The sequence below is a fragment of the Amaranthus tricolor genome, chromosome 6, assembly GCF_026212465.1.
Source record: "Amaranthus tricolor cultivar Red isolate AtriRed21 chromosome 6, ASM2621246v1, whole genome shotgun sequence".
Classification (NCBI taxonomy): domain Eukaryota; kingdom Viridiplantae; phylum Streptophyta; class Magnoliopsida; order Caryophyllales; family Amaranthaceae; genus Amaranthus; species Amaranthus tricolor.
Window position 1 is genome coordinate 22,795,812 of NC_080052.1, and position 22,843 is coordinate 22,818,654.

At 35.1% G+C, this 22,843-nt stretch overlaps 1 protein-coding gene across 1 annotated transcript; it reads right to left on the reverse strand.

Moving 5' to 3' along the window:
* Window positions 1-204: 204 nt before the first annotated feature.
* Window positions 205-21,969, reverse strand: LOC130816148 (mediator of RNA polymerase II transcription subunit 13). The gene is made up of 22 exons (XM_057682799.1): window positions 21,650-21,969; window positions 21,497-21,570; window positions 20,865-21,004; window positions 20,686-20,772; window positions 20,403-20,490; window positions 20,210-20,293; window positions 17,459-17,536; window positions 16,433-16,512; window positions 15,815-15,893; window positions 15,359-15,682; window positions 14,847-14,903; window positions 14,399-14,648; window positions 13,984-14,223; window positions 10,892-12,256; window positions 10,355-10,622; window positions 8,732-8,864; window positions 8,230-8,317; window positions 7,997-8,075; window positions 6,585-6,880; window positions 2,256-3,333; window positions 1,530-1,886; window positions 205-1,115 (listed from the first exon to the last, which is right to left on the reverse strand). Exons 1-22 carry the CDS (start codon window positions 21,671-21,673, stop codon window positions 508-510), a joined length of 5,877 nt encoding a protein of 1,958 aa, XP_057538782.1. The 5' UTR covers window positions 21,674-21,969; the 3' UTR covers window positions 205-507.
* Between the last annotated feature and the right edge of the window lie 874 nt (window positions 21,970-22,843).

Genomic DNA, 22,843 nt, shown 5'->3' on the forward strand with positions numbered 1-22,843 from the left:
TAAGATAAAATCTGAACCACAGTTGAAAGCGTTCTAAAATTGATAGTATTAAATTAATCATTTATCATTATCATTTATTAGTAAAGTATTACTTCTTCCGTTCTATTATATTTACAACTAATAGTGATATTTTCCCATACAAGTTACAATCAGTTGTAAGTATTTTAAAATAAAGGTAATATATTTTATGGCAATCCGAGTCTATACCTAAAGAATTAGCAAAACAATTGACATTACAGCGAAATTCAACTTACAATATTTTTGCTATTTAATTGGAATTAACGAATCCAATTAATCATATACACCTTTCCTAATGCTAAATTTCTTTTGCTGCTTCTCTACAATTCATCTTCCATTGGTGAGGACTGGGAATGGGAATGGGATAATCACCAGAAGATGACACACAAATTTTACATATCCGAGATGAATAATTAATTTAATCAACTCAGAAAGACCAACTTAATGTAGATAATCTATCTATTCTATGAAACTGTTCAATGAAAGGAACTATACTTGTTTTTCAGGTAGCAGACGACATAGATCCTTCTCGGCAAAATATAACAGCCTTCTCAACCTCAATACCATGTCACAGTGAAATGGAAGTGCCGAACGTCTCTCGAGATATGCGGGGCTCACAGTCATCCACGACAGGGCATGGAGCTCAGCCATAACAGACTCGAGAATCAAATGGATCTCTACTTCATTCTCCCTAGCATCAGAAACTATGCCTCTGGCTGCCTGTTTTGAAAGTGATCTTCCCAATTTATCATTTGGAAAACCACAACCTCCATAAAAATCAACAAGACTAACTGAAAGAGAAGAAGGCCATTCTTCTTTATGGTTCTTGATGTCTTTCTTAAGTGACGGAACAGCTCTTGATACTACAAAACCGGTAGAAAGTGGAATCGCATAGCCTTTACTGTGAAGGAGGTGAGCCAGAGGGGGTGATTCTGAGGTCAAGCAAGTTGGAAGCTGAAGAGGGGATGGCGTGAGGAAGCGCATGCTAGGAGATGGGATCAAAATGTAAGAGGCTGTGGTAGAACCAAGAGATCTAACAGGGGTAAATCCTTCCAAGTAATTCAATGAACCCACAGTGGTATTACCTTGATTGTTCCCTGCAACAATTGCTTTAATTAGTAAAGCAAGGCCAAAAGATCGCACTGGAAACAAAATGTATTTAATACCGTAACAGAGCTGACTTACACCCTAGTCTAAAGAGTGAATACACTAACAACAGCAACTTCATAGCACAAAGAAGTTAAAGAAGTTCAATCACATTTCCTAACAATGCATCTGAGCCTTTATTTATTTCCACAGTAGTTTCATAAACAGAAAAATAGGCACTTTTATTATCAAAAAATAGCATTAAAAGCTATTAGTCCTTTCCTAAATTTCCCACAACCAGAATCGGCATACACTATTTTTTAAGGCAAACATTATGTCCAGTAGTGCAGTTCAAAGAATGCATAAAAGCTAATGATAGAGTGCTCTGTGGAAATATGGATAAGTAATTCAGAAAGAACACTTACCAGTATAGGCATCAGCTTGAGAGACGGGCTGTAGAGAGTGGTCAATGGATACTGAGACAAAGCTAATGCTCTGTACCCACTGCAATGATCCTCTTGAGGAATCAACAACCGCTGGCCCACCAATAAGCTGCTTTCTACTTGCATTTTGTCCCAGTCCTCCTTTCATGAAGCCAGAAGATTTTGAGGGTGGACTATACAGTGGATTAGGGGAAGAAGGTAAGCTTCTATCCATTTCCTGCTGCTGAAGGGACGCTCCGTTGCTGTTGGTTGGTAGACCATCTGGACTTGCTCGCCGTAATTGCAATGGCCATTTTTTAACTTCTGACCCACCGATTGAATAGAGTGCTTTCTGCCATTCTGTTCAGAAAAAAAAAAATCACTTTAAGCATGCTGATCTGATTAAAAACAAATTGATTATATAGAATGCCAAGGACTCACAATGGAATTGTCCGCATTTGTGCACAAAAAATTTAACATGACACATAAAAATGCCAAATCCTTAATCTCATCAATATGGGAATGTAACATGAAAGATAGAAAAGAAAATGGACATATGAAGTGGAAAGATTTGAGCATTAATTTTAATTTAACTAATAAGATTAGCCACAGAACTGAATAAACTAAACTAAATAAATAATCCCTCCCACTCCAATCTCTTAGCCCCACCCAAAATCCATAAAGCGGATTGTATAAAACTGATATACACAAGAAAAGACACATGCATACCTTGGCATTCTAGCTCATAAAAGCACCCAATCCTTGTAATCACAAAATCTCTTGCTCTCACCACACCTGAATCTGGAGAAGCACAGGCCTGAAGTAGTTGGCAACCTTGTTGAAGAACTTGGACAAAAAGGTTTTGCATGCCCTTGGTATCTTGTCTACTACTAATTCCACCAAAAGGAAAAATGTGATTGTCCAGCAGTTCTCCTCTAGAATCGGTCCATATGCACACCAGCCAACGCCAATCTTCCGTCCAACCATAGCAACAGTGCAGGCTTGGGGGTGACTTCTGTTGGCCAGATCCAAAGCAATCACCTTCAGATGCATCAAGCTGGGAGCTGGGCACTGTATCTCCACATAGTGTTGAACTCTGCAAAAATCCTCCATTGCTATCATCTGTACCCATATTACCAATGAGCGTAGGCGATACCCCCAGCTCCACAGAGCCCGGTTCAGCCAAAATAAAAAGTGGTTCAAACACATAATGGGCATCCTCTAGAAAGAAAGATTCTGCACTTCGGTTGGGGTCACAACCTAATCCACCAGCCCTTTGCCATGTGTTATCCCAGGCTCCAGCCCTCAACCCAGGATCAAGATCAGCTTCCCTTGATAGCGATGGACCTGAAATGCGAGAACCAACACAATCTTTCCACATACTCGGAATCGGATTGGCCATGTTCGCCAACATTGATGAAGATCTACCAGAAAAGTGTGATGAATGTACAATATCATTAGAGGATCCTCGCGAGATACGCCTAGCCTTGTTATAAACAGTAAAAGCTATCTCTTTAAGCATAACAAGTTCGTTAAGACTTGGAGCTGTAACTCGGAAAATTGCATCTATGGGAATAATTTGCAGAACTAATCTAGGAACACTAAACCCTGAGAGTGCAGGAATATTTGATATGGATGCTTCATCAACACCTGATGCATGGCTTAAAGCTTGTGCCACCTGACTGTGCAACATGGCTCTCTTGTCATTATCAGATGAGTATATCACTGAAGCAACAGCTACAGAAGATTCAACAATAGTACGCAGAACAGCAGCTGGATCAGGAAATGGGCACACAACATAGATCACCTGCACCAAGAAGCAATAGCGAAGCAATGTCAACTGAACTAGCACACAAAAGCTCACAAGTCCAAGAAGCAAAAAGTAAGAGAGCTCAAGTTATTTTAGCATACACCAAGGCCTTTCAATTAAATTGACTAGTAGAATGAAACCCTTATACTACGGTTTTGTTAATGAACATGGCTGATTATTATTTCAATTCATAGAGGCTGAGCCAAGACTCTAGATAAGTATACTCCAATTGGACACATAACAAAGAATAATGACCAGAATTCTAAATCAGTTAACCTGAAATCAACCGCACGCAAGACTGGGGGTCCAACTGCCAATTTTCACATAGATAGGTACTTATGGTGCTCGGCAGGATGTCAAACTCAGGTAAGAGATCCAAGTGCTGGACTCGTCAAGTTCTATTTTGAAGTACTACAGTCCTTTCAGAAGGGTAAAATCCAGATTCAGCTCGGAAATAAAACACAGATATTGATATTTAAAGTGTTGTTGTAGTTCTAAATTCTGGAGAATATTTTTAACAATCAAAAAAGTTTTTTCTTCTGATGGCTGTAAATAGAGGTGGTTAATGGAACAGGTCGGTCCAGTGGATTGCGGCTGGGTTGTATGTGAAAGGTCATTATTGGGGCGAATCATTAATGGAGTTTGTTTAAGAGGGTCAATAAATGGGTCATGAAGTGTCAATAATGGGTCTGTCTTGCTGCTAATCATTTGTGTTTCCAGTATGGCTATTGTTAAGCCCATATTAATGATTTAATTCTTGATGGAAAATCAGAATTTATTTTGGTCAGGATATGCTTTCTCAAAATGTGGAAAATTGAGCTAAAAAAAAAAAAAAAAAAAAAAAAAAAAAAAAAAAAAAAAAAAAACTGGAAACAGATATGGACATTGCAGGTTTAATGTTCAATATTAAATAATAGAAGTTATTTCTTTGTTTCAATCAGATTTTTGTATGAAAGAAAATGGAAACTGCAGGTCTAAAATTTAAATAGAGATTAATCTAGCTTCAGTTAACAGTGAGAGGAAAAGAACAGTAATAAATTCTTACCCATTGAAAGCCCCTTTCAAAAAAACTGACCCATAACCCGCATAACCCACAACCCGCAAGATACATTGATGCCCCACATTTGTCGCGTCCCCCACCCCCCCACCCATTAACCAGGTGTAGTTGTAAATGAAAAGCTGCTGAAATCAGAATAGGCATAGGAAATAGGAGTACGAAACACTCCCTAGATATAAGTGCAAAGATGAAGAGCAAGAATCTTTTTTCACATTATATATATATATATATATATATATATATATATATATATAGGGGAGGGATCCAATGGGAAGGGTGTTGAAAATAAGAGGAGTAAGAATGACTCTACACCCTTGATTTCACTAAAATAAGAAAAACCAATGGTCACGATTGAGCCAAAAACACATAATTGTAAAACTATGTTACACAGAAAAGTAGTTATGACATAAATTTTTATAATGTTCTTACTTTATAACATAGCATCTTGTTTTGTATATATAGTAACAAAACAAAATCAAACAAAAATCCTTATCCTTCTTAATCCTACATCTATATATATATATATAGGAAGTTGTTCCAGTGAGAACTAAGAACCAAGCTTATATGAGGAGAACTGCGAGAACCAATCTCTCTGATAAAATGTGTTACTTTTTCACAGAAATAGTGTTACTTTTGAACAAAAAATTGTTACTTTTGTTTTTAAAAAAATTTAAAACTTTTTAGCAAAAAAGTGTTACTTTCAGAAAAAAGAAAATATATAAATACAAAGTAACACATTTTTTTCGAAAAGTAACACCTTTTACGTTAAAAGTAACACCTTATTATGAGTTTTTTCAGAATTTTTTTCTTAAAGTAACACTTTTTGCTTAAAAGTATCATCTTTGTTTTCAAAAAAAAGTAACACTTTTATGCCTAAAAGTAACACCTTTTTAGTAAAAAAGTAACACTTTTTTGTCAGGCAGATTGGTTCTCACGGTTCTCATATAAGGATGGTTCTCACTTGAACTTTTTCCTATAAATATATATAGGGAAATTCCACGTGGTAACCCTGATGTTTTGGGTTTTTCACGTGGTAACCAAAACTTTTAAAAAATCCACGCGGTAACCTTGAGGTTTACCAAATTGTTTCACCGTGACCTTTTTGCACATAAAACGTTAGCAAACTTAATTTCAAAGCTTAAAGGCTACTGTACGCCTATTTATGCGACTCACCATTTTAAATACCATTAGTTTTGACCTTTTCCCCAAAACATAAACCCTAACTCTACCATCTTTCATCCCAATCACCATTTCAAATTACATTTGAATTTGGAGGAAAAATGTGATTTGGTTGAAAGATGGTAGAGTTAGGATTTATGTTTTGGGGCAAAAAAGTTGAAACTGATGGAACTTGAAATGGTGAGCCGCATAAATAGGCCTACAACATCTTTTAAGCTTCGAAATTAACGTTTGCTAACGTTTAATGTGCAAAAAGGTTTGATAAACCTCAGGGTTACCACGAGAATTTTTTAAAAGTTTTGGTTACCACATGGAAAACCCAAAACCTCAGGATTACCACGTGGAATTTCCCATATATATATATATATAAATAGGAAGAAGTTTCAAGTGAAAACCATCCTTTTATGAGACTGTGAGAACCAATCTGTCTGACAAAAAAGTGTTACCTTTTTACTAAAAAGGTGTTATTTTAGGTAAAAAAGTGTTCTTTTTTTAGGAAAAAAAGACTTATAGGCAAAAAAGGTTTACTTTCAGAAAAAAAAATTCTAAAAGAAACTCACAAAAAGGTGTTACATTTTACATAAAAGGTGTTATTTTTTGAAAAAAAACATGTTACTTTGTATTATATTTTTTTCGAAAAATAATTTTTTTTTTGAAAGTAATACTTTATTGTTAAAAAGTACCAACTTTTTTTTAAAAAAAAAAAGAAACACTTTTTTCCCAAAAGTAACACCTATTTAATAAAAAGTAACACTTTTTTATTAGGCAGATTGGTTCTCACGGTTCTCATATAAGCTTAGTTCTCACTGGAACTTGACCCTATTATATATAAGGTAAGTTCCAGTGAGAACCAAACTTATATGAGAACCGTGAGAACCAATCTACCTGATAATGAAAGACATTTTCTAACCAAGGGAAGCTAAGTACTAAAAATTTTTAATTATTAGGGTAAAGGTTGACAATAGCCAAACAAAAAACAACTCGACAAGTAAAATAAGAAAATTTCACTTACAGTACAAGGACTATTAGTTCCTTCTTTTGTATTTCCAGCCAAACCAGACCCGACTTGTAAGCCCTTGAGAACCTTTGCAAGAGATCTGAGATAGCTTCCAAGATCCCAACCACTTGATATAGAATGATAATAGTCACTAATTGATCCCATAACAGAGGCATTACTACTATCAACCTTCATTGATTGAGGGACATCAAGAACAACAAAACCAGAAGTTGAACTCTTCCCCGTATCTATATCCATTTGATTTCCAAGAGCATGCGGAAAATGGCTTCCCAGTTTGCATGTCTCGTAAACTAGACAGAAAACATATAAACTTTTTCACTCAACAAACAGCATTCACAAATGCAAGTAAATGACAAATGGATAAGCGAACTATATGCATGTGTTCAGACTTCAGAGGCAAGTCCAGAAAATCAAGATGCTTAACATAGCATACAACCATGCCATCAAAAAGCTAGCTTTCACTGTCTCTTTTAGAAATATAGTTTAGCAGATGCCAGAGTGAGTGCTGGGTTAAAGCTACTTACATCTTCCCCCTGTCCAGGCCACCACCCTCCAACCAACTCAAATGTAGAAAACTTTCTACAGGCAAGGAGTTAATGTAAATGTTAAACTAACAAAAAGAGTCACCAAAACCCAAAAAAAGTTTCAAAAATCAAAGGTGCTTTAAGATGTGTGGAAATCTTGAGAATTTGATTTATAAATACTTCTATAAAGTTTGAAGACCCCGCATAAACCAAATTTTTTTTGTTTGTATATTTTGATTTTGATAAGTAAAATAGTCCGCAAGATAAAGGGGACATCAAAATATAAGATTAATAATGAAAATACCCTCTTTGACCATTTCTTCATTTCTCTTATATCCCTCATGATTCTTAAACTTGCATTGGGAGAACGAGAGAAATTCTATAAGTGCAACTTTCTTTTTCTATATAATAGTGCTAATGATGAATGCCTGAACACACAAATTTTAAGCCTAGAAATCAAAGTTAAAATGAAAGGATCAAGTACATTAACATTCCACAGAACTCAGTAAAGAGGAGGAAACAACAAAGCATAACCACAAAAAAAACGAAAAGATAGCAGGCATATAATGAAATGATATGGCACTAATCCATTCCATTGCAAATGATTCACTTCATCATGAACAGCGGAAAGTAGATGTGGAAATATTAATGTTGACTTTCTCATTCCATCAAAACAGAGAACATCTACCAAGTTACATTAAGACAAAATATGTTAGAACAGAACGGAGCCTATAATATTTCTCAACTAAAGAGAAAAAAAAAAAGAAAAAAAAAAAAAAAAAGGCAATGTGAGAATAAAGCATGAACCAAACATCTTTAAATCAAGATCAACCAGAAAGCTGAAAGCTGGGGCCAGAATAGATAAACATCACTTTCACTCACCACTTCCTAGTTCTTGAAAAAAATCAGCAGCCACCATAGTCAAGGGATCAATATTTGGACAAATAACATAATAAGAAACCTGCAACCAAATATAGACATAAAATTACATAGAGAAAGCATAGTACAAATGAAGTTTCAATTAACATTATTCATTTCTAAAGAAATTTGTACAATTCAAAAATCAGCAAACTATGAAATGACCGATTCTCTTTGGCAAATTACTAGCAACTTACGTGTTTCCGGAAAGCATATGGCTCAAGAGGAGCCTTTTCCCATAGTTGCAAAGAAGTTGCTGATGTCTTCAGCCAATCATCTTGGTATCTACAACACATCTCATTTTGTCAAAACAAAGAATACTAAAAGTAATGTCATCCTCACCAAGTCACAAAAAGAATTACTAGTTTCACGTATCGTCAGAATGAAGATAACTAAATAATTTTTCAACCATTACTTAGAAGTCACATTTTGACATCCATGACATTCAACCAACTTAAGAAATATAGAACACATATTCCAAATGATTTACTCGCAAAATGAAAACGAAAACTTGTGATAACTTTTCATCATGTGGAAGTCGAATGTCAAGAACGTTTTACTTGAAAGTGGAAAGCCAAAATTTACTTGATGCAAGACAGCCAAAAGATATCTACAACTACCAAATTCTACTCGGTGTACCTATTGTAAAAGGACAGAAAAAACGAATAAGAGAAAGCATAAGATGAGTTAGTTATATACCCAACAAGGATAGAGGAATGAGGAATGACAAACAGGGTAGGCCTCCTCCGCAACTCAGGCTGCAGCTCTGAATCTGACATGCAGAGCTCCTGGCTTGACCTTCTTTGACTAGTGTCATCCCCTTTACTTCCATCTGATTAATAAGAATTATTGCTAAGACTTAAGAATCATTCTTATGAAATGGCACAAAACGTTCCAACTAACAACATGAAATAACTAAACATTTAAGACCTTGTAAAACATAGAATTTTGAACAAAGATCAGATAAGGTCCATAAGTTTGAGAAAGTCTGTAGAAAAGTTACCATATTCATTTTACCACAAAAAAGAAATAAAAAAAAAAAAGCTCGAGTTCAAACAAGAACTTAAGTGAAAAGTAAAGAACAACGCCTGCATACCACTTAGTGGGCCGGTACCAGTAAAACTTCATTCAAAAAGTGCTCAACCCAAATAATGTGCTGATGGATCATTTGGCAGATCCAACAAAAAAACTCATTGACACCTCAAGATACACAAATCCAAAATCAAACTAACATCACAACCGTTGCAAACTTGCGAATGATAAAAGCCATTCAAGACAAGAAAAGATAAATCAAGATCAATCATGAATACCACTTTAACCTCTAGCTCCTTGCTTGCCCCCACACCCAAATATAATCCCAACATGATGCACGTCCTTTTTAAGAGCCCAAGCAGTTTAATATACCTCAACTTTATAGTACTACCAGGAACAATACAGGAACAGAGCTGTCTGGAAAGAATGACATAGTGCTCATGTGTAAAGGTAAAATGCGCTAAAAATGTTTCAGTAACGGCACCTCGTAAATTTCTAATTTGTGACGATCAAGGAGCTCCCAAAAGTCACACTGAACAAAAAGACTGTAAAAGAACAGAACACGGAAACGGTTCTAAGTCTCAGTTGAATTCAGTCAATGGCTAAGGCCTAAGGTTCCAGTTTCCAGGTAATGTATAATACTATAATCTTATTCTAACTAGCGTCTCAGGGAAATCATTCAAAACATCACAATTAGAGCAACATTCACATTTTTTATCCTCAGTAAGCTGCCTACCCATTTGTGTATGTTTGAAAAGTTTCACATATACAATACAGAGAAACAATGGAGGTTTAACATTTACGTGTTTTGTAGATAAAGATTACAATACATATAAAATCCACAAGTTGGACTCAAAATCAGTTATTTAAGTCCTTATTAATTATCACCTCAACTAATGTAAGTGGTCAGCCAGACAGCATAGAGCTTAATCATACCCAAAAATGAAAAAGGATTGAAAAAGAGAGACAAAGTAATTTTCTAGTGCACATGGTGCAAAATTTCAACCACATCAAAGCATTGCAACGCATTGTCAAGGTTTTTGAGGTTAGCGCGACCGTAATATAGGCTTCAATAACCGCAAAACCATCCACATTGATTACAGAAGTCGTTTCACGACTTTTACCGCTACGCGACTGCGTCTAAAATTTCAAACTATCTCCAATTAAAACTGCTACAGTATATGACACATACAACTGCAAGACTAGATCCTAGAAGCTACAATAGCTAGCTATCTGTATTAACTTCTAAAAGCTTTTATTATGTCAATATCCCTATTGTTTAAATTATACCTCTCAAGCCAGAAGGGATACCAGCAGAGGGCTGTGACGGGCTGACTGGGTTACCCATAGATATTGCTGACGCATTTGAAGATTCTCTATATTCGCTTAAACTGGATTCAGCAGATATGGCTTCGGATATAGTTCCTACATCTACTGACTGAGACCGACCTTTGCACCAATCCATAACCGATAAAGGACCCTCTGAGTTACTAAATGCAGATTTCAAAGCTGTTTTCACATCAGACTGCAGCAAACTTAGAACTGATGATGGCTGAGCCTGAAAGACAAGTAATAAATATATAAGCAAGTAAACATAAGTGTAGAGACACAATAATTTGACACGCAAAAATGAGATGAAGGAAAGTAAACACCAAAAAAAGTGTACCCTATTTTACTTACCTATCCTATTTGACTACTTGTCAGACAATTGAGTCTCAAGACAACCTATTAAAATTTTACTTTTCAAGTACTCTAATTATGCAAATATTTCAAATATAGAAGTAAAAAAATAAAAGAGCATGTCATGCAGATATGATCAAAGCTTACATCAGCTGAAACAGGATCAAGCAGAGCCACACCAGAAATATCAAAAGAATGGCAAGATGCCAAAACACCACCACAACCAGCATGAACCATTTGCGGCCCACACGAGAATGTCCGCCTTCCCTGCTCTTGTAAAGCAAGCCAGCTGTATGGACCATCAACAAATTCACCATCAAATGCAATATCAACAAAAGAGGCAGCTTGTTGGACAAGCAATGGCATGGCATCAAGAAAATCTTGAAGTGGCTGCCTATTCTGATATGCATTCATGGTTTCCTCGGTATACTTCTTATGTGATAAGGAAGAGAAAGCCTCAGCAGTAAGTGAATTAGCAGCTTTTGTAGGTTTAGTCGTTCCAACAGAGCGCCAAACTCCAATGGGTGCATTATAAGGACTATCAAGCATCCCTCCATCAAAATTACCAGCAATTCTGACTGGTATTGATTCCTTCTTTTTCAATTCAGATTTAATGGGCAGATTTTCAAGGGTGACACTAGGATCACCAGAAAATTGTCCCAATGCCATGTTGTCAATGGATCTGTTCCAGGTTGTAGAAGCAGAACTACAAAGAGATAGTAAGGTATGTCGGATCCTGCACATGAACGCCTGGAACATTAAGCATTCAAGTTCAACAGCAGGGATTGTTTGTTGAGAAATCAGTAGGTGTTTAGCACTATTAGCCACTTCACCAACCATATTTTTAATAGCTTTAACAGAAGTAGCAGAGTTGAAACCAGAAAATAAAGACAAAGATTCCCCCTCAGAAGAAATCACTGAATTGTTACTCATAACAGACTTTATATCCACTGGAGTTTGACCTCTATCAATCTGGGTGTAAAATTTCTGGAGAATAGAACCAATATCATGTTTTCCAGGATGTATTTTGGAATCAGCCGTCGTACCAACATTTTCATCAGACCCATTGGAGCCAGGTGATAAAGGTGGTGTTGCGCCATAAACATAATTATATCCACTTGATTTTATACTCTCAGCTTTCTCAGGTTTTGGCTGGTAGGGGCTTCTAAACACAGTTGAGGAAAGCTCACTTGAAGGGGCCTCAACTGCTCCATATTCAGGAGCAAAAGTCAATAATGCTTCAGCTTTAATTACATGATCAACTTCACCAGTTGAAACTGCTGGTGCACAGCTCACAGGACCAGATGAAGAAGTACTTTTTGTGGCTTCTTGAATAGTACTAACACACTCTTCCATGCCCATCGAAGAAGGTTGAAAGCTTTCAAACATTTGAAAACCTGAAGACATCATCTGATCCGGAACATCCATAAGGGCACCTGAGGGACTTCCACCTCCATCTCCACAATCTTGACCAGAAATCATGAGTGCCTGAGACTCTGCGGTTCCTGGGGGCTTCCAGACAAACGAATGAGAATTTGAGTTCCTTTTCACAAGGTATGTACTTTTTCCAAAAAAAATAACGAATACTATCAACAATTTGAACTATGTATGCGTCAAGACAGACTGATTTACAATAATGGTATTGAATTTCTTTTTCAAATAAGGACAACGATCCGTGCACGTCGTTGACACCTATGATTTCCATTTGATACAGTGTAAAATCTTTCACGTTTGTTATTTACACTCAAAAAAAATAGAAAACTCAAAACCAAAAATTCAACATCTCACTTACAGTACTTACTTTTTTTATAAAGAAAAATTTTATAATAAAGAAACTTCAGTGATCCATTATATTTATAAGTATTAGAGATCATTGAAAAGTTCAGCTATCTAGCTACATTAGTGTGTTCCATTCTCCTCTACATGGCCCGTTCAAAGAACGATTTTGATAGAGGAGATTGGCCTTAGCCCATAATGAGGCTAAAATTTTTGCCTTATACCAAAAAAATTCTTAGGACAAAAATCAATTGTTAAAAGCTCGCCTATTTCTTTCCAACAAATAGACCATAGAATTGCATAATACAACATCCATAACTTCTTGAGGTCTTATTGCCACCAAACCCACAAAAGTCGGTAAATAAGCCACAATTCTCATTTGAGCAAACCATTTTTCCACGCCAATATCAAAAAGCCAAGTCAAAAGGCCCTTTGCAAAACTTCAATGCATAAAAAGATCACTATTTTCTCTTTCTTTCAAACACATAAAGCATCTTTGTGGATTCAAAGATTTTTTCGGTCTCCTAGTCTATTAAGCTTCCCTAAGACAACCAACCCAATAATTACTCTAACTTGACAGGGGACTTTTGCTCACTTTAGTTGCTAAAAAGAAAAATGTTGAAGGGAAATGAGGCAAGAATAGAATGAGGCACTAGAAACCTTTTGATGGATGAGGGGACCGACTCCAAGAGTCTGAATTCAAAGAACAATGAAAATTCTGAAGTCGAGAAAGAAGTTTAGTCACTAAATTAAGGTCCCTTTCTAGCGGATGGTGTCTAAAGAAAAGATTCTAAGACACTTGATTATTTCTCAAGTAAAAAGAAATCACAAATAGGAGCTCCATTATTGGATGGTAATTACTCTTGGGTCGGGCAAATAGAACAAGAGAATTCAAGCCTTCAGATCCAAAACACTCGAAAAAAAAAATTTTACCTTGAACCAAGGCCGCATAACTGTATCGCAACCATATCGTAAAGATTTTTTAGTTTGCTGTGACTGAAATATAGATTGCATTGACTAAGAAATTACTTGTCTTGACAGCGATAATCGTTTAGCGACCGTTACCGTAACCGTGACCAAAACCGTATTTTTGCACTATATTATGGCTTCTTTTAGGTAAATAAGTTCATATTTGGGTGAACGAGCTGAATCACTCATCTTTGTTTAACTTATTTTAGGAAAAATAAGTTCATCTAAGAGCCAATAAGCTCATATACAGTCTAAAAGTTCTGATAAGCTAAAAAGTTCACAACATGTGAGATAAGCCATATTGAAAAAGGCTTAGCATGGGTTTAATACACAATATTGAACTGATAAGACGGGAAATATCATCTCACAAAATCAAAAAATAGTCTATTTGAAGAACACCCATAAGCTGAGTAGGTAAATAGAAGCTGCATAACTGAGAATCAGTCCATATATATTCTTGATATATATACCAAGGTCAGGATAGATAAATGTACCTCTCCAAACGGCAATGAATCATTTTCAAAGAAATCACCGAAATCACCAAACTCAAGAAGAAGAGCTTGTATGTCCATGCCTACACTTCTATCATCATCATCCCAGTCCCACTGAGAGCCAATTTGATCATTTCCAATTCCTGTGATCCCTGAATTGCTGTAATCTTGTGTGGAAGCATTTATCATACTACCTGTTTGTACATATGAATCGTCTGCTCCTGAGCGTGAACGTTTTGCACCCTGTATTAGCAGTCAATTTTCCAAATTAAATAGAAATTTGAAAAGACAGTTAAACTTTCCATAGTACCCAGCAAACATTTACAAGAAAAAAGGAAACACCCAATGGATCATTCCACAAAATACAAATGCCTTATACAAAATTAAGAGCACGCATAAAAATATGAAAATGGCTGACCTGCTTAACACCAGTAGTTTCCATGGCACCAACAGATGATAGACCAGACTGTCTGCCAATTAAGGAGTCAGCATCAGCTTCAAGGTCACCCGATGTTGCCTTGGCTCTACAGTCACTATCACTTGAGCTACCACTTAAGCTGCTGATGCTACTATTATTACTATTGCTGCTACTGTTTAGACCACGTTGCAAGCTGATCTCATCAGATTCAGACCATGAATCAACCATGTTGTCTGTCTCAGAGCCACCGCTGCATGAAAACATTAGAGATAACATTAAAGAGAACGGCAAGACACATAAATACGATTATAGAAGCACCAAAAAACATATATAAACTTTCAAAAAAAAAGCAAAGCAGTACACTATCCCAAAAGATATAAACTAAAGGTTTGAAGATTAGTCGCAAGCGGAAAAAAATAAATTAAACCATACAGTAGAAAAGACTAACCAACTAAAAAGAGTCAAAGTGGGTGACGACAATCCCCTCCAATTTGGTAACCAAAATCTGCAGAAATCAAAGAATCCATTGTCACATCAGATTAAGGCAAAAGAATCATGACACAATCTGAATATCGATAACAAAGAAATAGAACAGAGAATTCCCAGAGTTCCTAACTATTACTAGAAGACAGCCCCCCGGCTACCCAGTATAATTTCTATCACTAGTTCACTACAATGATTAACATTGATATGGAGCACAGATAACAATCAATTTTATGCTTAAGCATTCACAAACTCCTCAGGCCATCCCACAGGTTCACCATTTCAACAAAGCTAAAAGTATTAAATACAGTTATACAAGATATTACCCCTAATCATTTATTCACCTTCAACTTCGGCATGGTACATTTTTCGATAGTCGTAATACAGATAGCATAAAAATTTCATGAAAACTCATCACACGAAGCACCAGGAAATGTTTTAATAAACCAGCAAGCAATAGTAAAGTTATTACTGCACCTTTTTAAAGACGATCTTGCATATGAGCCTTGCAAAACTGGGACAAGAACTGCTTCAGGAGGATAGATGAATGTCTTTTCACAAAAATGATGATTGCCAGTGGATACTTCCTGGTTCCCTATAACATTGGAAGGAGACCCGGATGTTGGGTGATTGCATCTGTCAATATTTGAATTTGGCAATTCCCCTTTTTCACTTTTAGGTATATTGCGACCAACAGTAACTTCCAAGTAATAATTCTGTCCCCGTAACTTGCATCCAGATGTGCGAGCAACAGGATACGGCAATCCTACCAATCCAGTTGACGTTCTTGATGTGCCACAGCTAATCAAATAAAAACAAGGGTAAATTATAGAACATTTTCAAGCAATGCAACATCAACAGAGCTTCGATTTTACATGAAACATAAAATCATAAAGAAGATAAAGAAATAAAAAGTAAAACTGTATAGTTTACCCAACAAACACCTGCTTCACAAGATCACTTGAACAGCACCCAGTAATTTTGCCACACATTCCATGAGGAGAAACTATCACTGGCATATCATACAGGATTAACATCATTATATGAACAATGCGTACAGCACAATTCAATAACAAAAGCTATTAAAATGCATAAAAAATTAAACATCTGAAAAATCAAGAGCAGCTTGAAGCAGCCATGCATCATGAAAAAGAATTCCATTTTTCCTTCAATTTTCCTCTCACCGTTCTTTCCCTCCCTAGTAGACAAAAAGCATCAAAAGCGCTGAAATAGTTAAGTGACAATCGCCGCTCTGCGCTCTGCGCTCTACACCTAAGCGGCCTCGGGCATGCTTTTTAAAATTAAGGTTATTCCATGATTTTAAATCATGGATTGGTAAGCTCAAAAACCATTATAAAGCGGCCAAATGAAGCAGCCTCATTTTTATTCCATGGTTCAGCTATAAAAGACCAGACCTTTATTAGCTGAAATATTAAAGAAAGTAACTGATATTAAGGAAGTAAAAGAAGATCACTATACCAGTAAAGTACAATATGTTAAAAAAATTGAAAAGTGAAAGGAAGTAGGTAAACAGAAAAACAGAGTAACTACCAGGAGGTCTCTGGCCAAGGCTACTCGAGGAAAGCTTCAACACTTTCTCCAAATCACCACCAGAAATGGTTCGTACATGCCTTCAGGGAAACATGAAAAGAATAATTGTTACGATATGCAAAAACAACGACTATTGTTTTCATTTAGAGTGTATGATGGTTATCAAAAATAATAAATTAATTAAATCAAATAAATTAATTAATTAAATTAAGTTTAATATTCCAATATTGCAAAGTTTTTGTTTTGTGCAAAGTATTTTCACGAATCGCGAAAAAGCTCGTGGATCGCGAGATTTCAAGACTAAGTTTCTATTTAGGAAATTGCTCCGATCACGGCTCGCGACTTTCGCGCTGGTTTTTGCAAAGTTCGTTTTATTCGGTTTTGTTAGTTATGCTATAACTACCTACGGTTAATATGGTTATATTAACTGAATATATTGGCATGGATTGATTTAATGTCGACATTGGTTCAGGTATTGATTTTGCATTTCATGAAGCAACAGTTTATTTCATGAAATGTTTTGTGCTCTCCTATAAATATAGAAGGCATGTGTAGGTTATTTTCTACATAAAATTTCTGAATTTCTTCTCCTCTCTTGCACTTTGCATAAAGAACTTGCAATCCTCTAAAGTAATTTTCAGTATTCTCCTTCCATCTAAGTTATTGTCATTCTAATTTCCTTGTGCTAAGATTTTATTGTAATTCTTTGTATCTCAAAACATATTTCCAGCATATATTCCCAAGCACCATAGTAGGGGAAAAATGATATTTTAGGAAGAGAATCTCGCATAGAATTAATATCCAGTCGCATACAGAACCTTCTTGTTACTTTGTTCGAGTTTGAAGATCGGTATCTTAGAGTTCTCGGTGGTGTACATAAGCAAGGATCTTAATAGTCATATGTAATTTGTATTCTACTACATTTATGTAACTTTATTTTTTAAGTTTGTTTAATAAATTAAAGTCACATTCCAACAATTACCAGGAAAAACATATATGGAACCACAAAAGGATAATTAGACTAACTTTGTTGATAATATAGCATGCACAAAAATGGCATCTTCAGTAGCAGCAAAGACAAATTCGATTGTTGGTTGACCTTTCCTACAATATCCAAAAACCACACATTGGTTAATAGAATCATTTCAAACAAGCATTGGATACCACTTACAGCACAATTCATTCCTGTGTCAAACTCTCAACCCATCTTACTAGGAAAAGGGTGTAAAATATCACAAATGGGTGCATATCACTGTATCCAAGTATTCGGCAAGACATTTTAATGAAATAGCATTGCTGATGTTGTAAAATATCAATCCATAAGCCATGCGCGCAATCTCCTACTGACAATTAACCGTAAAATGAAATTTTAGACTCAAAAAAACGCATATGAAAAGGACTGAGAAGTGACATCATACCCTAGCAAGTCACATGTAAAAAATGAGTATTAAGTTAATTCATAATTGTCACAAAAAAAAAAAACAAGCGCATTTGACTGCCAATAGGGACAAAGAAGAAAGCCAACGAGAAGATGAATCAGAGAAGAAACTAGAGCTGCAGGCACCTCTCCACGGCTGACAAAAGACATAATGTTTTCTTGCTTCTCTTGCTTGGAACCCTTTCAAATGACAAATCTAGGGGACATATTCTGAGCATATGCTATTCCGATAAAGTTAGCAAAACAAAAAACACATAATTCATCACCTTGGGTGCTAATTTAAAAAAAACAAAGTAGCAAATAACGAATCCATGCCACGAATTAGGTAAAAGTGCAATTCAAAGCCAAACTCTGGTAAAACCTTAACTTTGATCGTGTATATGGAAGACTAAAACATCAATTATGATCAGATCTCCTCCTCACTCTGAATCAAAGTTAGTATAGGCAGTTGTACCCAAGTGGACATTGTTGGTACCTGACCCATTAGGATTTCAAGGATATAATCTCACACCCTCACCTCACCTCATTAGGGTTTTTATGCTCTTTTTTACGAGACTTTTAAAAAAAATTGTTCGATGATAGCTCCTTTCATAATTAGTATCCATATAACATGCTAAAATCTTTTAAATAAAAAATTAGATTATTGTAGCGTATGAGTTCTAGCGTATGTAACTTGTTTGAGATTTGCCTCAATGATAAATCAAGTATAACTATGCATGAATTTTCAGTCAAAATGTTGCGTTGACCGTTATGTAACGTGTAACGTCCGCTATTTCACCGTTACAACTGTTTTTTGTTTTCCAGTTAAAATGTCATTAATAACTTTAATTATTAAGATCATTAAATCATAATTACTCACAATTTCAGTTGTTAAACAAAATAATCAACTAAAAAGTTAATCAATTGTCCACTAAAGTACGTCATATAAAGCAATTATAATAGCTATGGGCATATTATAGAATAATAATAGTTGTTCAACAGCAAAAATGCAATTATAAATTCAAAACTCTCCTTATGTGCTTTTTATTGAGCAACTGATTTGACACACTATGTTGGGACAATACGACAATTGATAGGTTGGGACAATACAACATCTACATCAAAACAACTTAATGACACACTAACAGATCCAAATCACGTACTCAAATCCATCGGAGTTCCACAAAATGCATCGTAGTTCATTATTACGTACAAAATTCAAGTCACCCTCTACAAGCATGTGATAAGAACTGATCCATATGTTGGAGGCTAAAAGTATACAACAAAGTATAAAAATACATCCTAGATGTGTAAAGGAATTCAAAGAGTAACCTTTAAACAAGATTACATTATGGCCACCACCACCAATGAGAATTGCATAGCATCTGTGAAAGATATCCACTATATTACACCAAAAAAAGGATGTCCATACTTCATACTAGATGTAATCCTATTGGAACAACTCTTCACATTCAAGCATTTTATCACTATATATTGATCCCATGGGAAAAAAGAATTTCCAAGATTCCTAATCTAATTATCTGACTCAAAAAAAGTACTGGAAGCTCTACAAAACCACATAGAAGTCGTTGTAATAAGGTTGATATTAGGTCAAAACTCTCAAAAAACGACATTTAACTTTTAAAATCGTACATCTCTTGTCAGTCATTTGCACTTGTTTTTCCATTATTATTACCCTCTCTCGTTGTCGCTCTTCATAAACAAGAGCAAATCCTTCTTCCTTCTCCTTCTCTCTACAAGAAGACAACCTTTTTTGTCTAATTGTTACCATGTTAAATGAAAAATTATTAAAAAACCATTTTCTCTCAAAAATCTAAAAACATAAAAAAATCGCACAAAAGTATGCATTGTGTGCCGGACCCAGATTAAGCAAAGCAATTTTTCTTTAGCCTCATTTGAGGTGTGCTTTTTAAAATAAGATTCATATTAACTACTATCATCATACACCGAACCATTCTCAATGTTGCTACCAATTTCTCTTTGCATGGTTTCACAAACTTCATGGCTAAGCCCTCTACAACTAACAACAACCCATGCATCACAAACTCACAAGGCACAACCACTAGGTAAACAAACAATATATCGGGTTTCAAAATATACAATTGTTAAGAAAAAGGTACTACACTAACAAATACAATGAGTGAATTGCAGCTATCATTCAACCAAGATAATGCATATTCTACACAATTGTGAGACCAAGGAACAGCAAAACGCAACACAACTCGTTTTGTTAAATCGTAAGTCATTTTACAACATTGCACGTTTGCATTATTACTTGAAAGAAAAGAAAAATAATCACTCCATATTACTCATGCTCATCAAAAAAACACACAACAAACCTGAATAGTTCTTCACTTTGTGAAAAGGGCCGGTATCTCAAAAATACATCACCAAATCTTAGATATGAGAGCTCCATAAGTGTTCTGAACAGGAGTACAGAAACAAAGTATATAAACAGATAATATATAGGAACAAAAGCATGTTGTGAAACTGTAATGGAAAGTCAAGAAGAAAAAACATGGACAAACAAACCTTTCCAACCGATTTTTTAGTGCCTGTGACAAAGCATTTGCAACCTCTTCAGAATCACCCGGAGAAATCCAGATTCCAGAGGCAACAACTTCATAAACAAACATTAAAGCATGAAAAAACATTAAAACATAGTAAATTAACAAAGCATCAAAACAGTAAGTAGACTCCAAAGCATATTAAATGGAGATGCATGACATAGTAGAAAACCTTAATATAATTCACAAAATAAAGCATAAACCAATAAAAGGAAGAGGAGAAGAATACATAAAGAGTCACCAGTTACCTCTTAATCTACAGACTGCAGCTTGAGCAGTTTCAGCAATGCATGAATGGCGCCCAGGAAGAAAAAGCCAAAGCTTAATTTTCTCATCTGATGGTAAATAACAAGAACGAAGTAAAATCAGCAAGACACCAAGTCATCAAAGGTAATATTAGAGTTTTGGTAGGTGAATTAATTCCTACCAGGATTGTGCATTCCCTGAGAAGGATCCCATGGGCCCACAAAACAGTTTGTCCAAGTGCTGAGAAACCCGTCCTTTTGTAGCTGTAGATGTGAATGCAGAACTTCAAGTGTAGCACCATCTCTCTGCTCTGTCTTTGCACTGCCAACATTGGCGTTGCTTGTCAGATGTTATCTTCAATTTGAAAATTTGCCTACTTTTAGTTTTCTTTTGAGTATCGCACTCGGTGTAAAGAATTCATTTCAATCTTGTCTTATTACTTTTAGTTTTTCTTCAGAATTGTATTAACTATTGTGAATCGCACCCGCTTTAAAGAAAAGAATTTTAATTTTTTTTGTTATCGAAAACCCAATTTAGCTTTTCGGATGCAAAGTAATTAGGCAAGTTCAGCTCTGTTTCCCACTCTTTCCTCTCTAATTCCGTTGCCTAACATTTACACAGTATATGATTAATTCTCAATCCTACGAATTTTCTCCTTTGCATCAAAGGGAAGGTATTTCAAACAACAATATATGATACAATAGTAAGAATAACTAGGAGTAATAAACCAACGATAAAATCCATAAATCTTCTTTTAATTCAAACTACTAAAGCAAGGAATAGAGATAGAAGAGAAGCAAGAAAAGGGCAGACCTTTTATCAGGTAAAGTTGTCAAATCGGATTCAATAGGGAGAAATTGGAACCACGATACGTGATGAAGACCGCCCTACACACAATTCAACCCCAATTAAATAAAATCAAATCACCTAAGAAAACACAATCAAATCAAATATCTAATTACATACAATTCTGAAGATGTTGGTCCACATTACTTAGCAATGCAAAAATTAGTCTCCAATCGATGCAGCTTTAAGAGCTCAATCTTCAACGTTCATTAGCCCTAAACTACTACTACTAGAATAATTACAATTGGCAATTGCAATCGAAATTTGGGTGATAAACCCTAAAAATTACCACAACTTCAACAAGAGCAAGGAGCTCTCTTGAATTCCATTAAAAAAAAAAAAGAAAGAAAAAGCCAGGACCGGAGAGTTCTCTTAAAATGAGTAATATTAATATATCCACACTTTCACTAAAACAGCTCGTTAAATGTCGTCGTTTTTTCGTTGCCTCGTTGCTTTTTTTTTCTTAATGAAATGAAATTTATTAGACGTTCTCGTACCCAATCCATTAAAAGCTAATGTCTATTTATCATATTTTAAATGTCTATTTTATATTATTTTTAATGTCTACTTATTATGTTTTTAATGTCTATTTACAATATTTTAAATATTTACTTATATTAATTTTAATGCCTACTTACAAGAATTTGTGAATGAAATTTTGATTTTTCCTCAGATCTAGGGATGAAAGTTACTCGCATAAAAATCGTAAAAAACGAATTATAATGTAAACTCACTTTCACTTTAGTAGACAATATTAGAAAAAACCTAGGCGCCCCTTTAAGCAACAATTCAAGTACCATTTTTTCATCCCCACCTAGTCCAAGTCGCACATTTTGTACAACTTGCCTTTTTTTCTTTTTTTTTTTAGTTTTTTAAAATTAAATTAATTGGCATTTTTGAACAAGTACATATATTTCTATTGTTTGATTCATTTGCTTTGATTTAAAATTTTATATTTATTTATTTATTATAATTGAATCAAAATTAAACCGATAAACATTCAAGATTTGTGTCTATGTTACGCTAAAATTAATTAAAACAAAACAAATATATATTTTTATTTATTTAAGTAATTTAAAAGAAATAAATAGATCGGTATTTTAGATTTTTGTCTTCTGATCTGTTCATTTTCGTTAATCAAAATGGATAATAAACGGAAATTTGTACGTTTCGTTTATGTTAAGTATATGTTTGTTTATGAGATATAGAGAGATAATTAATTTTAGAGTGTTTTTTAAGAGGGAGAGGTAAAACTTAATGTTCATGAAAAAAGGTGCTAACGTATGTAATGAAAAAGGTGGCGACAAACACTAA

What these genes read in the sequence shown, in the direction of transcription:
- LOC130816148 (XM_057682799.1), bottom strand. Translation starts at nt 21,673, where the DNA reads ATGTGGACCAACATCTTCAGAATT. An exon ending in GTGAAGCAGGTGTTTGTTGG is followed by an intron (nt 15,683 to 15,814) that starts GTAAACTATACA and finishes TTATTTGATTAG; the next exon opens with CTGTGGCACATCAAGAACGT. An exon ending in TTATGAGCTAGAATGCCAAG is followed by an intron (nt 1,887 to 2,255) that starts GTATGCATGTGT and finishes TTTTCTGAACAG; the next exon opens with AATGGCAGAAAGCACTCTAT.